Source organism: Myxine glutinosa, chromosome 6 (genome assembly GCF_964187855.1).
Source record: "Myxine glutinosa chromosome 6, kmMyxGlut1.1, whole genome shotgun sequence".
Taxonomy (NCBI): domain Eukaryota; kingdom Metazoa; phylum Chordata; class Myxini; order Myxiniformes; family Myxinidae; genus Myxine; species Myxine glutinosa.
Genome location: NC_136266.1, coordinates 55,683,254 through 55,698,620, shown reverse-complemented (window position 1 = coordinate 55,698,620; position 15,367 = coordinate 55,683,254). Strand labels below are relative to the sequence as shown.

At 47.5% G+C, this 15,367-nt stretch overlaps 1 protein-coding gene across 3 annotated transcripts in view; it reads right to left on the bottom strand.

Annotated features, from left to right (window-relative positions):
- ABHD2 (abhydrolase domain containing 2, acylglycerol lipase) overlaps positions 1 to 15,367 on the bottom strand; it is an 88,971-nt gene that overhangs the window by 54,556 nt on the left and 19,048 nt on the right. For all 3 annotated transcript variants that reach the window (XM_068120054.2, XM_068120055.2, XM_078779859.1), the window contains exon 4: positions 1,019 to 1,186. In XM_068120054.2, coding sequence (XP_067976155.2) covers positions 1,019 to 1,186 — 168 coding nt within the window. The remainder of the gene's footprint in view (positions 1 to 1,018; positions 1,187 to 15,367) is intronic.

Genomic DNA, 15,367 nt, shown 5'->3' with positions numbered 1-15,367 from the left:
CATTCATCCTGAGTCCCATTTCCGCTCATCTGATAAACGGAGATAAAAATTATGGGATGGGAAATAAGACTGCTCGACTCGGTGATGTATAGGGGATGGTGGGGTGGGGGTGAGGTGTTGGTGGAAGGGCGCCGGGCTGAAATAATCCTTGTGAAGAAGAGTAGACATATCGTGGTGGATAAGAAGCATTTATGGAGGAGATACAAAAGTTTAAATGCATTCTTACAAAGATTTTTTTCCAAAGAAAGAAGCATTTATATTTAATGTCGATTCAGTTTGGATAAAAGATGGGGGGAAGGAGATGTAGAACCAGAAGTGGAAAGAAATTCAAGTAGAAATGAGAAATGAGAATTGGTATGGAGTGAAAAATAACGTTTTTTTTTTGTCTGTTTGCTTTGATTTTTTGAAGCGAGGAGAGGAAATAGGATAGTGTTGAGGAAATAGAAGCAATATCCCCGGGAATATACCCAGGATAGAAGCAGGATAGCAAGATACACTTTGTATCCAAGGGAAGGCATATCAGGCATTGAACAATAAGAACCGAACAAAACAAATAGCATAAAACAACGAACAATTCAACATGAAATATTGCACAGAAACAACAGAAACAACAGAAACACCTCGACAAAGACGCAACATAAAAACACGACGAATCCGGTTTTGAAAACACAGCTTTATGAGGTGGAAATGAGGAGCTCTGAATTCACCACACGTGCAAAAAAAGCCCCAAACAGTAATTGAATTGAAATAAAATAATGATTTTAAAGGTTGTGAATTTTTTTTCAGAAGTTTACCACAGTTGATGCAGTGTCTTTTACATCACCTTATTTAACACATTACAGTAGATTTGTTCTTCAAGCCTGTTGTTTTTGTCAGACAGACAGACAAATTGATCCACTTGCTTAACCCCGCTTCTCTCTTCCCACATGCAGGGTAAAAATCAAAACGACACATATTCCTGCAGTATAATGGACCAGCTGGTCCACATCCTGCATAAAGTAAGACATGCATGACGTACCATAGGTAAACATGCGTGGGGCTGTGAGCTTGACGTTAGGCAGGGCACCAAGGTGGTTGAGCACGGCACAGCGATAGCCATGACGTAGCGAGTGATCCACAAATGTACGGATATACTGCTTCTCGCTGTGATTGGCTATGCCCGGACAGATGACCATTGTAAAATCCTCTGTAGGAGAAGCAAAGTCATATTTATCAAAAATGTGATTGTTGGGACAAAGTGTTAATACTGCATGTATTCATCATTTTCATTTTGAATTCATCATTTTGAAAACATTGTGTACTACCTTGCCATGCCTAACTGCTTGCAGCTTTTCCAAATGCCATAGTGCCGTGTAGTTATACCAACCTCCCTCATTAGGAGTAATTAATATAAAGCTGGTGCTACTGCTGCCAGATAGAGCTGAGCAATAGATCGGCACTCGCATTACAAATGAATATTGTGGGTACAGATGTACAGGTAGTGGAGAAAAAAATTGGAAACACCAATGTAAAGTCACTTAAGAGGGCATTGGGCCACCACATGCGACCAGTACGGCCTGCATGCGTCATGGCATAGAGTCCAGGCAGCATCTGGAATTCTACAGGAGGGAGCCGGCACTATTCTTCCATGAGAAAGTCAATCAACTCACACCTGTTTGATGGAGGTAGAAAACTCCGTCTCAGGTGTCGTTCCAGAATATCCCATAAATGCTCGATTGGGTTCAGATCTGTGACGGAGAAGGCCATGACTTATGTATAACATCAGTGTCATGCTCGTCAAACCGCTGAGCGAACCACATATACTCCGAGGCTGGGAGTATTGTTAAGCCTCCTCTTGCAGCCATGTTAGCCATAATTATAGGCAAACAGGCCTGTGCAGCATTTTTATACATGATCCTTAGCCTGCTGGGATGTTATTTGCTTAATTAACACATGAGCAACACTGTGTGTAAGCTGTTGCTTGGTGTCCTTCATTTACAAAGGTGCTTCCATTTTTGTTCACTACCTACCTGCATGTCATTTTATAATTCATTGTTAGGAATTTCCCATCTGCTGAGAAAAACCTCCAGCAGAGCTTCATCAGCTTACAATGGTGCTGTTGGGGGAGCATTCACCTTTTTTTTAAACAAGAAGGTGGGGGGGGGGGGGGGGTGAGAGGGGGAGGGGACGGTGAACATCATCCAGGCTGGTCATCGGTACGGTTAAATACACTACACAAATGAAGGTTGGTTAAGCACTGTGACTGACAGACAAGGAACAAATTCAGAAGCTTGATGCTATTCTGCATTGGAACAGAACCATTACCTGCATCGGGGTGACACAAGGAGAAGGAATTTCTCTCCTCAAGCATGTTCTCCAGACGGAATGAAAAGCTGGGAAAGGGGAAGGTTTGGGCAAATCGATTACCCCATGTTCTCAATGGCGATCAGCAGGCCATGTGCACAACTTGTCTTCTGAGCATTGGCAAGGAGATTGCGACATGTTTCAGGAGCACACCTTGACAGTGAGTGAAATGCACCCATAATGCACGGGTGAATTAAGTTGGTCTACGGTTGAAGAAGCAAAGGTGTTGAATGCAGTCACACATCACAGAGAAAGAAAAATTGCTCATTGCAGCCAGAGGGTGCACTGAAGGTGATGCACATCATGTTCTTCTACCAGCATGACATGGCACTTGACCAGAATGTAAAAGGGACACAAAGGTACTGCAGAAAACAAAACAAAAGCAGCCAGAGCTGCTTCAGAAGCAATCCCAATTGTTTTGGGTGGTATGATTTCCTTCCAAGACAAAGGAGAGTGACTCGTCAGAAACGAGACGCGCAGTTCTTTTTGTTGCAGAAGTGGGACTAAGAGATTCTTCCAGTGTCCTTATTCCCCTGAACTGTTACCATGTGATTACTTTCAGTATCCAAATATGAAGGAATGGCTGTGAAGGCCTCTTTGTTGGTATTACCATCTCAACCGATGGCTCATTATGCAATGAATCATAAATATATATATATACACGAGTCGTATGTCGGGAGAGTCGGGAAAGTCGGGAAACCATGTCGGGAGAGTAGGGAGCCTGACGAAGCACAGGTGTGTTGTGTTTGGCCAAGAAACTCTGTATCAAATGTGAAGAATGGGCGGGTGCGTTATCGTGATGGAACTGCCAATTGCCCGCTGCCCACAGGTCCGGCCGTTTGCGTCGCACAGCGTCACGAAGGCGACGCAGAACCTCTTGGTAATACTCCTTGGTGATGGTTGTGCCCGTGTGACATGATGACATGGCTCCGTGTGACTTCTGGCTTTTCTCCAAGCTGAAAATGCCCCTGAAAGGGACCAGATTTCAGTCCAGAGAAGACATCATGCGGAATGCGACGGACCAGCTGCGCGCCATCCCAAAAAGAGGCGTTCCAGCGCTGCTTCCGACAGTGGCAGAACCGTTGGGAGAAGTGTGTGGCAGCCCAAGGGGACTACTTTGAAGGGACATTAGTATAAGTTTGTTGTATCTGGATACGAGTATTTTTTATGAACAAAGGTCGGATACTTTTTGAACACACCTCGTGTGTATGTATGTGTATATATATATATATATATATATATATATATAGTATTATATATATATATATATATATATATATATATATATATATATATATATATAATGGTATCTGTAATCTGGTTCTCCAACCTAATGAGCGGACAGCATGACGTCATCGCCATGCATGTCCGCATTGCCTGCAAAGCTCCAGAGGAACCATCTAGCAGTGCGTCATTACGGATTATAAATCCAGATACTGTCACAAGTGCATGCAAAACTCACAGTTACCGACCTGGTTTCGCCCTTGTTGGGGCTTCATCAGGGCAACGCAGTGAGGCTTTCCATACACTTATAACTCTGTGAACCTTTCGGTTTTTATATCAGTCACTATGCGACCCCCATATCATCAGTGGAGAACGCCAGCAAGGTGTCCCATGCAGCTGCTGCTGCACCTTGCTGGGAGTGATAAGCACCGCCTGCCACACGGTAACGTTATCTCTGGTATCCACTCATCATATGGAGTCGACCTGGTTGCGGTTGGGAGTTACTAATAATATATATATATATTATGTATAAATAATATACACCTTGCTGGCGTTCTCCACTGATGATATGGGGGTCGCATAGTGACTGATATATATATATATATATATATATATATATATATATATATATATATATATATATATATATATTATATATATATATATATATATATATATATATATATCTCATGTGTATTTGTCCACTAATATACTTTTTAATCCAAGTAGAAATACATACATTGCTGCCTAGGTAACGTCTTTGCGCTGCATGTGAGATACCGTATGTAGGAGCTCCTCCATTAGTCTTAAGATGAGATGGCCCACATTCTTTACACAGCCATTAGTGCTGCTGCAGCAGTTTATTGACAAGGGTTATGCTGGGTGGTTTGCTGTGGTCTTCCCAGCAGTCAGTTAGAGCAGGGATTGGTAATTTGTTCAGAGTGCTGGTGATAACTCGCCCACTCTTCATGAAGGACAGCGTGTGATCTTTAACGTCCACCAACTAATGCTGGCAGACGGGACGCCCAGTTTAATGTCCATTCGAGGAATGGTAAAAACATTGATGCCTCGCCCTGATTGAAAAACACCAGGATAACAGTTTATAGCTGGATCGGGATTTGAACCCAGGCTAAACAGCATCAAGGCGATTATGCGTACCTCTGAGCTATCCTGCCAGCCTCCCATCCCCATTAGCCTTGGATCACAAAAAACCAAAACATTTAACACTGTGAACAACAACATGGACGCAATGTTGATTGATGATGATCATCTGTTGATGATTACCATGCAGCGCATGTTCGCTTGCCACACCGTTGGCAAGGACATTGAACTTCAGGGTGTAAACGTGGAAAGGTGGCAGTCTCTGCTTTCACATTCACTTGTATTCAACTGACATTCATTGGCAAAATTGTGAATTCCTCTGTCGATTGCACGTCTCAATAACATTCAATAAAGGCGCACAGAAAACCTCCAAAATGACCTTTGGCAGTCTATCAACTGAAACTGTCTTTCTGAAAGGATCTCGATTTAAAAAAAAGAAAGAACAAAAATGGCAAAATGTAAAATATGAGAATTGGGAAAATGAAGAGTATACAAGTAGAACTTCCTCCCCCTCCCTCCCAACTGCATTACAACTATCATGAGGCAAAGATCAGCAGCAGGGGGTGCTGCATCATGGAGCAAGGTTGTCCTTTGGGAAAATAGATGAAGCCATCATATACATTATATATATATATACAGTGAAACCTTGACTTACGAGTGCACCAACTTACGAGTTTTCCGAGATACGAGCCGTCGCTCGGGCGGTTTATTGCTTTGAGATGCGAGCCGAGATCTGAGTTACGAGCTTACGCCACCCGCCACCAGGTGGGTTCCGGTCACGTGGTTATCTTGCCGTGCAAGCATCTCTGCCGTATATCGCTGCTGTTTTGTTTTCGCATTTTGGTTATTTTGGAGCTGACGCCACCCGCCACCAGGTGGGTTCCGGTCACGTGGTTATCTTGCCGTGCAAGCATTTCTGCCGTATATCGCTGCTGCTTTGTTTTCGCATTTTGGTTATTTTGGAAAATTTCTTAGTTTTAACCATGGGTCCTAAGAAATTGAGTGCCAAGGGCAGTACCGAGAAGAAGAAGAGGATGATGTGCTTGGATATAAAACACGCAATCGTCAAAAAACATGAGCGAGGTGTGCGTGTTGTCGACTTGGCGAGGCAGTACGATCGTAGCAGTACGATCGAAACATTTTGAAAGGGAGGAAGAAACAAACCTCGTTGGACAGGTTTTTATTGAAACGCCCTGCAAGTGAAAGCGAGGAAAGTGTGGCGAAAAAGGCAAAAGTTATCTCCTCCACCTCCGCCAGCATCTTCGTCTGATCTTCAAGGTAAATACACTTAATAAAACCAGTTTATTTCTTTACATTGTGGCGGACACGGAAGCTCACTGGCGCGGTGACATCATTCCGCGCACCAAGTGGGCGGGGGCCACGCCGAGGGGTAGGCGTGGCCTCAGGATATACACCGGGCGCGCAGCCCGGAGCGCGCCAGTGTTACAGTGAGCTCTTGAATAAAGACTCTTACAAATTACCGCGTTGTCCGCTTCCTCCTTGTTTACAAGCAGCGCGCGTAACGCCGCTTATTAGTTATTACGTACAGTATATACGAGGTCGTGCTTGTTTATACATTATTTGTTATTTATAAAGTACATTTTTCTTATTTAAAAACACGTAACAAAAAAAATTGGTGTGGTTTTTGGCGGGCTGGAACGGATTAATAGCATTTCAATGCATTTTAATGGGGAAATTTAATTTGAGAAACGAGCAAATTGAGTTACGAGCTCGGTCACAGAACGAATTAAACTCGTAAGTCAAGGTTTCACTGTATATATATATACTGTATATATATATATATATATATATATATATATATATATATATATATATATATAGTTACGGTTTTTAGAACCTTCACTTTGTAAAATAATAATTCTTGTAAGTATCCCCCTTTGTAAAGGTTGCACCCTAGTTAGGCCATGTACAACACGTAGAACACCATAGGATCTTCTTTAGATATTTCATTAGTCTATGTGTCAGTTAAGGATCTGTTTCCAATAGTTTGACTCTGCGTTGTATTAATCAAATAAGCAAGGCCCCTTCTCCAATTCCCATGCCATCCATATTGCGGCGTAGCCGCCCTCCAAATTATATGGCTTCTCTGCCAGCTGCAGCGCCCTTCTCAAGACGCCATTACGCACGTGGTCAAGTGGGAGAAGAAGGGAGGAGCGGCCCGGAACATAGGCGTGGCCCCAGCAACGCGTCACGAGGGGAGGTACGAATGAACCCTCGTGACCAATCCGGGCCGAGGCGTGTTCACCGGTAGGCGGAGCAAAGCGGACGCGGCTTAATACGCGAAGCTTGCAATAAAAGCGCGAGGGCAAAGCCCTTTCAGAGCGGAGAGGATTCGGGAGATGAAGCAGAGAGCAGGTGCAGGGGAGATCGGCAGATGCGAGAGAACAGCACAGAGGCGGCGAATATAAGAACATTGCGCGGAGGATCGTTTGGGATGATCGTTTTTCGATACGAACTGCCGTGGTTTTGAGAGCGTTCGGCACGCTATACGTACGTGCATCCCAGCCCCTCGCATATGTAAGGTCCGGTCGCGCATCAAGCTGCCAGCCGTTCTTTGCCCACGGACCCGGAGCCTGGACCACCCCATCGCCTGGAACCATCTGTCTGGACCTTCCTCCCCTACCAGCTACCATTCCGTGTGAGTCTGTTTGTATTGTCATGGGCGTGTTATATAAGAGTGTATAAGGTTGCCCTATGTCCTTTTGTTTCCTCTTCTTGTATATTCCCTTCTTTCGTTTCCTCTTTTAGATGGTAATAAACCATATTTGTTCTTCCTTTACCCTTCTTATTCTTTGGCTTCCTCTCGTCCGATCGTCTTAGTCTTTTCCCCATTGAGTACCTGTGGCACGATTTGGCCAACCGCTCAGAATCGGGTTAGTTTTATTGATAACGGCTCGAGCCTCGGATTGCTAAACCGCTCGGCAACCTTCCATCTTGTCCGTGGCTCGAGCAGAAGTATCGTCCTGCTTTGCGGAGAGGTTGGCGAAGGTATCTGGGACTCCATTGACCAGTCACCCTGGTCAACCTCAACCCCGCAAAGGAGCGCGATATCTTCTCGGACTCGGACGGCCAGTGAGATAGACGAGGGGAATAAACCCCCCTCGATAAGGGGAGCGCCGTAATCCGAGATCCGTAACAATTGGTAGTCAGGAGTTGGGATTTAGAACCTGGGACTAAATTTATTTATACCAAATTTTGGACACCAATTGTGCTATTGGCCGTAACAATTGGTGTCGGGGAGTGGGATTGGACCCGAACCAAATTTTAATCCATCTGAAAAATTTGGTCGAAATTACGAGTGGCCGAAATTTATTATTTAACAACCAAATTTATATCGTGCCATGGATGGTCAAGTGGGTTGGATGCCGGTGGGGGAGTTAGAGGAAGAGCTAGAGGCAACCCAGGACCCCAGGGAACAATTGGGGGTAATGGAAGAGGGGGTTGGAGAAGGTGTAACAGTGGGGGTTACAGTGGGGGTGTAACAGTGTAACAGTGGGGGCAGGCGCACAAGATGGTGGTGCCTCGCACGTGGTCGCGGCGGCACAAGATGGCGGTGCCGCGCACGTGGCTGCGGTAGCCGAGCCCACGGCGCCAATAGATATGGGCACCTTCATGACGCAAATTAAAGCATGCTTTGAGGTGCAAAGTAATGAAATGAGGGAAATGAAAGAAGGGTTAGGTAATTTGGAAAGCAGAATGGGGGAGCAATTAGGAAGCCAAATTGGGAAGTTAGACAGCAAATTTGGGGGATTAGAAAACCAAATTGAGGAAATGGGAAATGATTGGAAAACCAAATTAGGGGGATTGAGTAAGGGTATGGGAGAAATGAGGGCCGATAGTGAGGGAATGGAAACTAGGATGGGTGAGCAATTGGGAAACCAAATTGGGGAATTGAGAAATGATATGGGAAGCCAAATTGGGGGGCTAGAAGGCAAATTAGGAGGATTAGGGGGCGAATTGGAGGACGTGAATGGCCAAGCCCGAGAAATTAATGAGGGGCTAGCGAGGGACAAAGCCCGGTATGAGGCAAGGGAGTGTGAAAGGGAGGTTAACCGCAGGTTGGGCAAAAAGGTCGCAGGGGTACGCGACGAGGTAGCGCGGTGTGAGAAGCGCGGAGAAAGCGAGGTGGAGCAAAGCACAGCCGGGTGGACCGGGATAGAAATCGCGACACGGGGTGTGAAAAACCCGACGGCCGCCGAATTGGACAGGGCAAATTCATGTGCAGCGGCGGAAAAATAAATTAGAATTGGAAAAGTAACCGAACAAATAGTAGTGGAAATTGGGTCTGGAGAGACAGCAAGCATAGAGGCATTAGCGAAGGGAGAGATGGATAATGCACAAAGTCTGGATTCGCATCATGATGCTGTGCTTATTAACCAGATGAAAAGTTTGCAGGTGGTGGAGGAACGAAGAAGAGGAAGCGCCCAGTTGAGTAGAGCTGTGTTTGGTGCAAAAATAATTTTCGTGTGCTTGGGATGCAGGCGTAACCCGGGCGCTCGTAAAAGGTCCGTGGTGCGCTGTGTGAATGGCAATGGCGCGCGTGTGAGGAAAAGGTGTGTGAAGGTGAACGGCGCGCGTGTACGAATGGCGTCGGAGCGCGAGTGTGTTACCGAGTGCGAGGGAGAGTGCACGACAGAGTATGGAAGTGAAACCGAGTGCGAGCGAGAATGCACGTCGGGTGTATGTGTGATGAGAGTGATAAGGAGAGTGAGAGGGATGAGGAGCGGGTGCGAAGATGCACACTTGGAATGGTTGAGCATGTGCGAGAACGCACACATGAGTTGGTTGTGGCGCATGTGCAGGAGGGCACCTTGGAGCGCATGAGTGGGTATGTGCAGGAGTGCACACCCGTGGTGAGTGTTACGGAGGACGTAACGGAGGAGAGGTGTGGAACGGAGTGTGTGATGATAGAGTGTGCGAGGAGAATGGGTGCGCAAGAATGTGCGCGAGAGTGTGTGGTGAGCGTTATGAGTAGACCTGAGAATGGAGCGAAAGAGAATGCACGAGCAAGTGCAATAACAAAGTGTATGGAGACACCTGGATGTGTGAATAAGGAACGGAACGCGTGGTGTGAGCATGCAAGTGAAGCATCGACGTTAACCGGGGCAGCGTTTAGGCCGACCCGAGCCCCCGATCCGTGCCGGGCTTGGTGTACTGCGGGAGCCGGCGCGGGATCGGTGTCGCGTCGCTCCGAACAGGAGCGCCGTGCACGATCCGGGCCGGGTCCCGCCCTGCACGGTCGAGTCCGCGCTTTGCCAGGCAAAGCGGGCGGCCCGGTTTGAGAGGAAGGAGGGGTCAGAGCGGCGCCCCCTTGTGGTGGCGGCACTCCACCCGGGCAAGGCTAGGCCATCGCGCTTGGGAGTGCAAGGCCCCGCGCCGGGATGGTGCTTTGAGCCTTGGCCCGATGAAACCTCCTCCCCTGAATCGAGTGCCGGACGGACCCAACCTGCAGTAGACCAAACCACCCGTATGCATTGCTCGGCTTTGCGAAGCCGAGCTTTGATAATGCAATGACGTACCGAGGAGGCTCAGATATAGCGGACTGTGATGATGATAGTGTTTTGGTTTGGATTGATACCCGATGTAGTGATTTGAAATTGGTGATAGGGAATTGGCTTGAAATAACTAGTGATTCGAAATTGGGAATAGTGATGGTTGGAAATTGATACCCAGTGTCGGGGGGTGGTATCTCTACCATCCCTCACATGTGGGGGCAAAGGAGCTATAGTTGTATGGGGGTATGGCTGTGAAAACCTAGCCTGGGAGGGTTAGGATAAAATGATAGAATTTAGAAATGACAGTAGGTAACAGTAGATTTAAGTAGTGACATTGTACCTGTAGAGGGGACGTAGCAGATTAGTGGATTATAATGACGAGGGAGTGCAATAGTATAAGGGGCGACTGGGAAGCACGAGTTTCAGAAGGGAGTAGTTAGGTCAGATGATGCAGTGTGTGTGCAGGAAGTGATTGAGCAGAGTATTGTGAAAAGTGTGATGGTGCGTTGTATTGAATGAATGCGCCTGGAGGGAAGGAGGGTGCAAGTGCTACCAGGTGTGTGTGAGCACCAGGTGAGTGTGTAAGTGCAGGTGAAGCACAGGTGTATGGAGAATGGTTGGATGAAATGAACGGTATGGAGTATGGAATAGATAGTATGGAGTATGGAATGGATGGTGTGGAGTGAGTAGTGTGGAATATGTGGAGTGGAGTGGTTGGTGCGAAAGGAGTGGATGGGGAAGATGGATCCCTTCACGAGTACCCGGGGAGGGTAGTTTAAAAGTAGGTAGAGGGAGTAGGTAAATTGTGGTTGGATATTGGCATCTGTGGTGCAAGTAGTTGCACAGAGTGTTGTGTTGGGTGCATTAGTGGAGTCAATTGGCTGGGCGTGTGGCCTGTTAGTGAGTGTGATTGGTTGAGCACTCCGCCACTGTTAGTATGTCGGCCAGGTGAGGCCGCAGGTAGGCTCTGGGAGCCAGTAGAGTTGTTCAATGGGGCCCGAGGATCCAGAGGATGGACCCGGGTAGCCAGACGCCAGAGAGGGCGGTAGGGGGTGAGAGCGCCAGAGGGCCTTCCCCAGATAGGTTAGGGTAAGGAGCAGGTAAGCTCGGAGACAACTGCAGTGGCGGAGGTGTGCAGGTGAGCGGACCTGCTGGGAGCGCCACACGACCCAGCCCAGAAATTGTGTGAGGGCACAGGGAGTAGAATCGAGGGAGTGAGACCCCAAATTGGTGAGCACCACAGTTTGGTCAATGGGAGTTCGGTTCTTAGAACCACATAGTGTAAGATGGCCAATGGTTTTGCAGGGAAAGACCCCAGGCAGAGTAAGTGTGTTGAAGTCATTTAGAGTATAGCTAGGATTGGAATCTCTTCGCCCCATCTACATCCACTCACCAGGGTGACAGGACTCCACACCATGTGATTTTTGCAAATGTCTGGTATGTAAGACGCATCATGACGTGGGGGTGACATTGTGCTCGTTATTCAATCTCTTCCTCCTGAGGAGGGATTGGTGATAAATTGATTGATGGCAAATTTGGTTAGAGGGATTGTGGACAAATTTGGAATTAGGCGAGATATGGGGAAGACAGGACGTTAGCGACGAATTTGTAAATTGTGTAAATATGGGGTAAGGGCGAGGGTAGATTAGGCGACAAGCGGAAGGGGGGGACGGGGGGGGGGGGACGTACGGTAGGGACGAGCTTTCTCCGCTCGCTCTCCTGCGCACCTCACCCCTGCATTACCTTGTGTTGATGTGTACCCTTGCGCCCTTGCACCCCGCTAACTCTGCTTTGTCTTCCTTCCCCACCTATGGACCGTGCTCTCTGGGCACTGAGGGGAAAGTGTGCAGGCGCCACCGTTGTGTGCCCACACCTCCGCTGCCTGCCTGCCTGCCTGCCTGGACCGGTACACCACTTATGGACCACACGTTTGTGGCCAAGCCCACTTATGGACCACACGTTTGTGGCCGAGCACCACATCATGGATCACACGGCTGTGGCATGGCCACTGCTGGGGAATCTGGGTTGCGGACCACGGTAAAGGTGGCACCTATGCCAAGCAGGTGGACCACCCTAGTTGGCCCCTGCTGGCCGTAATTAAACAAAAAAGTGGACGCTTTTGTGCCCTTTTTGTGTTTTTGTTATCTCTCAAATAGGCAGCAAGTCAAGATGACACCCCAGCAGAGCAAGTCAAGAAGACACCCCCCAGCAGAGCAAGTCAAGAACATTGACCCCAGCAGAGCATCGGCTGTGCAGCGAGGACGCCAGTGTGACTTTTTGAACTGTATAAATGTGCACTGGATGGTGCTTTGTGTTTTTTTTATTGGGTGCTTTATGGTGGTGCTTTTGGTGCTCAGATTGCACTGCAATATCAATTGTGCTTCTCGGGGCACCGTGGGTATGGTGTACTGGTGCAGTGCAGTGCAGTGCATGACCTTTCCTCTTTCCAAAAACTCTGCTTTTGTTTCCCAAAAGAACAGGTCCTGGGTTCGCGTTGTAAATACCAAATAGTGTCATTGTAAATAATGCTCCCCACCGTCAATGTGTAGTTTTGAGAATTAATTCCGTGATTCGGTTATCCTGTGGGCGTGAATCTGTGAGATAGAATGCAACGCAGCAGGCGGGGCATACTTAATTGTTTTAAAACTGTCGCACTCAGGTTAAGGTTAATAGTAGAGGGTTACTACACCCGAGTGTCACATTAAGTTAAAGTTTTTGTCGGCACGGGACGTGCCTGGAGGAGAGACGGGTGCTGTGTTACGGTTTTTAGAACCTTCACTTTGTAAAATAATAATTCTTGTAAATATCCCCCTTTGTAAAGGTTGCACCAAGGTTAGGCCATGTACAACATGTAGGATACCAACCATAGGATCTTCTTTAGTTATTTCATGAGTCTATGTGTCAGTTAAGGATCTGTTTCCAATAGTTTGACTCTGCGTTGTATTAATCAAATAACCTAGGCCCCTTCTCCAATTCCCACGCATCCATATTGCGGCGTAGCCGCCCTCCAAATTATATGGCTTCTCTGCCAGCTGCAGCGCCCTTCTCAAGACGCCATTACGCACGCGGTCAAGTGGGAGAAGAAGGGAGGAGCGGCCCGGAACATAGGCGTGGCCCCATCAACGCGTCACGAGGGGAGGTACGAATGAACCCTCGTGACCAATCCGGGCCGAGGTGTGTTCACCGGTAGGCGGAGCAAAGCGGACGCGGCTTAATACGCGAAGCTTGCAATAAAATTGCGAGGGCAAAGCCCTTTCAGAGCGGAGAGGATTCGGGAGATGAAGCAGAGCAGGTGCGGGGGAGATCGGCAGATGCGAGGGAACAGCGCAGAGGCGGCGAATATAAGAACATTGCGCGGAGGATCGTTTGGGATGATCGTTTTTCGATACGAACTGCCGTGGTTTTGAGAGCGTTCGGCACGCTATACGTACGCGCATGCCAGCCCTTCGCATATGTAAGGTCCGGTCGCGCGTCAAGCTGCCAGCCGTTCTTCGCCGGCGGACCCGGAGCCTGGACCACCCCATCGCCTGGAACCATCTGCCTGGACATTCCTCCCCAACCAGCTACCATTCCGTGTGAGTCTGTTTGTATAGTCATGGGCGTGTTATATAAGAGTGTATAAGGTTGCCCGATGTCCTTTTGTTTCCTCTTCTTGTATATTCCCTTCTTTCGTTTCCTCTTTTAAATAGTAATAAACCATATTTGTTCTTCCTTTACCCATCTTATTATTTGGCTTCCTCTCGTCCGATCGTCTTAGTCTTTTCCCCATTGAGTACCTGTGGCACGATTTGGCCAACCGCTCAGAATCGGGTTAGTTTTATTGATAACGGCTCGAGCCTCGGATTGCTAAACCGCTCGGCAACCTTCCATCTTGTCCGTGGCTCGAGCAGAAGTATCGTCCTGCTTTGCGGAGAGGTTGGCGAAGGTATCTGGGATTCCATTGACCAGTCACCCTGGTCAACCTCAACCCCACAAAGGAGCGCGATATCTTCTAGGACTCGGACGGCCAGTGAGATAGACGAGGGGATTAAACCCCCCTCAGTAAGGGGAGCGCCGTAATCCGAGATCCGCAACAATATATATATATATATATATATATATATATATATATATATATATATATATATATATATATATATATATATATATATATATATATATATATATATATATATATATATATATATATATATATATATATATATATATATATATATATATATAGTTGCGGATATGAGGACTGTATTTTTTTTGATTGTGTGCTTTATTATTATTATTATTGTTATTCTGCGCCCCCTGCCTCCGGAGCTGTGTAAAGGTCAAAGGGCGTCCCATAATTAGTCCACAAGCATACACGTCAGCCAATCATAGAATACCCCTGTTCGATAGTTATATCTTATTCTGTGTTTTAGGGTAAGGCTGTGTCTCCCATTAATAGAAGTACTCCATTGCACCAAGTGAAAGAGATAGATTCCCTTCATTCCCATTCCCAAAACCTCCGTTCCCCCTTTTCGTCATTTGCCAACTGCATTTTGGGCGGTTTTCCCTTCATCCGCCATTGACCACGAGGCAGGGTTGGGGAAGAAAGGCGGGTCCCCACCTCGTCATAGAGGGGAGTGAACCAGCCCTTGCCGACCAACCCAGAACGAGGGGTTGGCTTTAGAGGGCGGAGAGAGAACGTTTTGGGGAGGTTCGCAAAGGGTCAAGGGTGGGGCTTATATAACCCGAGGCAGAGGCCCCCGGAGAGAGTCGAGGAGGGAGGAGATCAGAAGACAGAAAGGCCTTGAGTTGGACTAAGCAAGAGAGGAAGTTGTTGGACTGGGTGGGACTAAGAAAGAGAGAGAAAGAGTCCTGAAGCTTGTGAGGGAAGGAGAGAGAACCCATCACACCAACCCCCCACCAGCCGCGTTGGCTCCACCAAGCGTTCACCTCCACCAAGGCTCCACCAAGCTCCACCAAGCGTTCACCTCCACCAAGGCTCCACCAAGCTCCGCGTTGGCTCCACCAAGCGTTCACCTCCACCAAAGCTCCACCAAGCTCCGCGTTGGCTCCACCAAGCGTTCACCTCCAGCCATCCACCTCCTGCGATTCCTGTCATCATTCCCCGCGTGAGTCTGTCTTTTGTTTGTTCTGTCCTGGGTTAATTAAGACTGTAGGTAAGCTCGTATTTTCACTGTGTCACC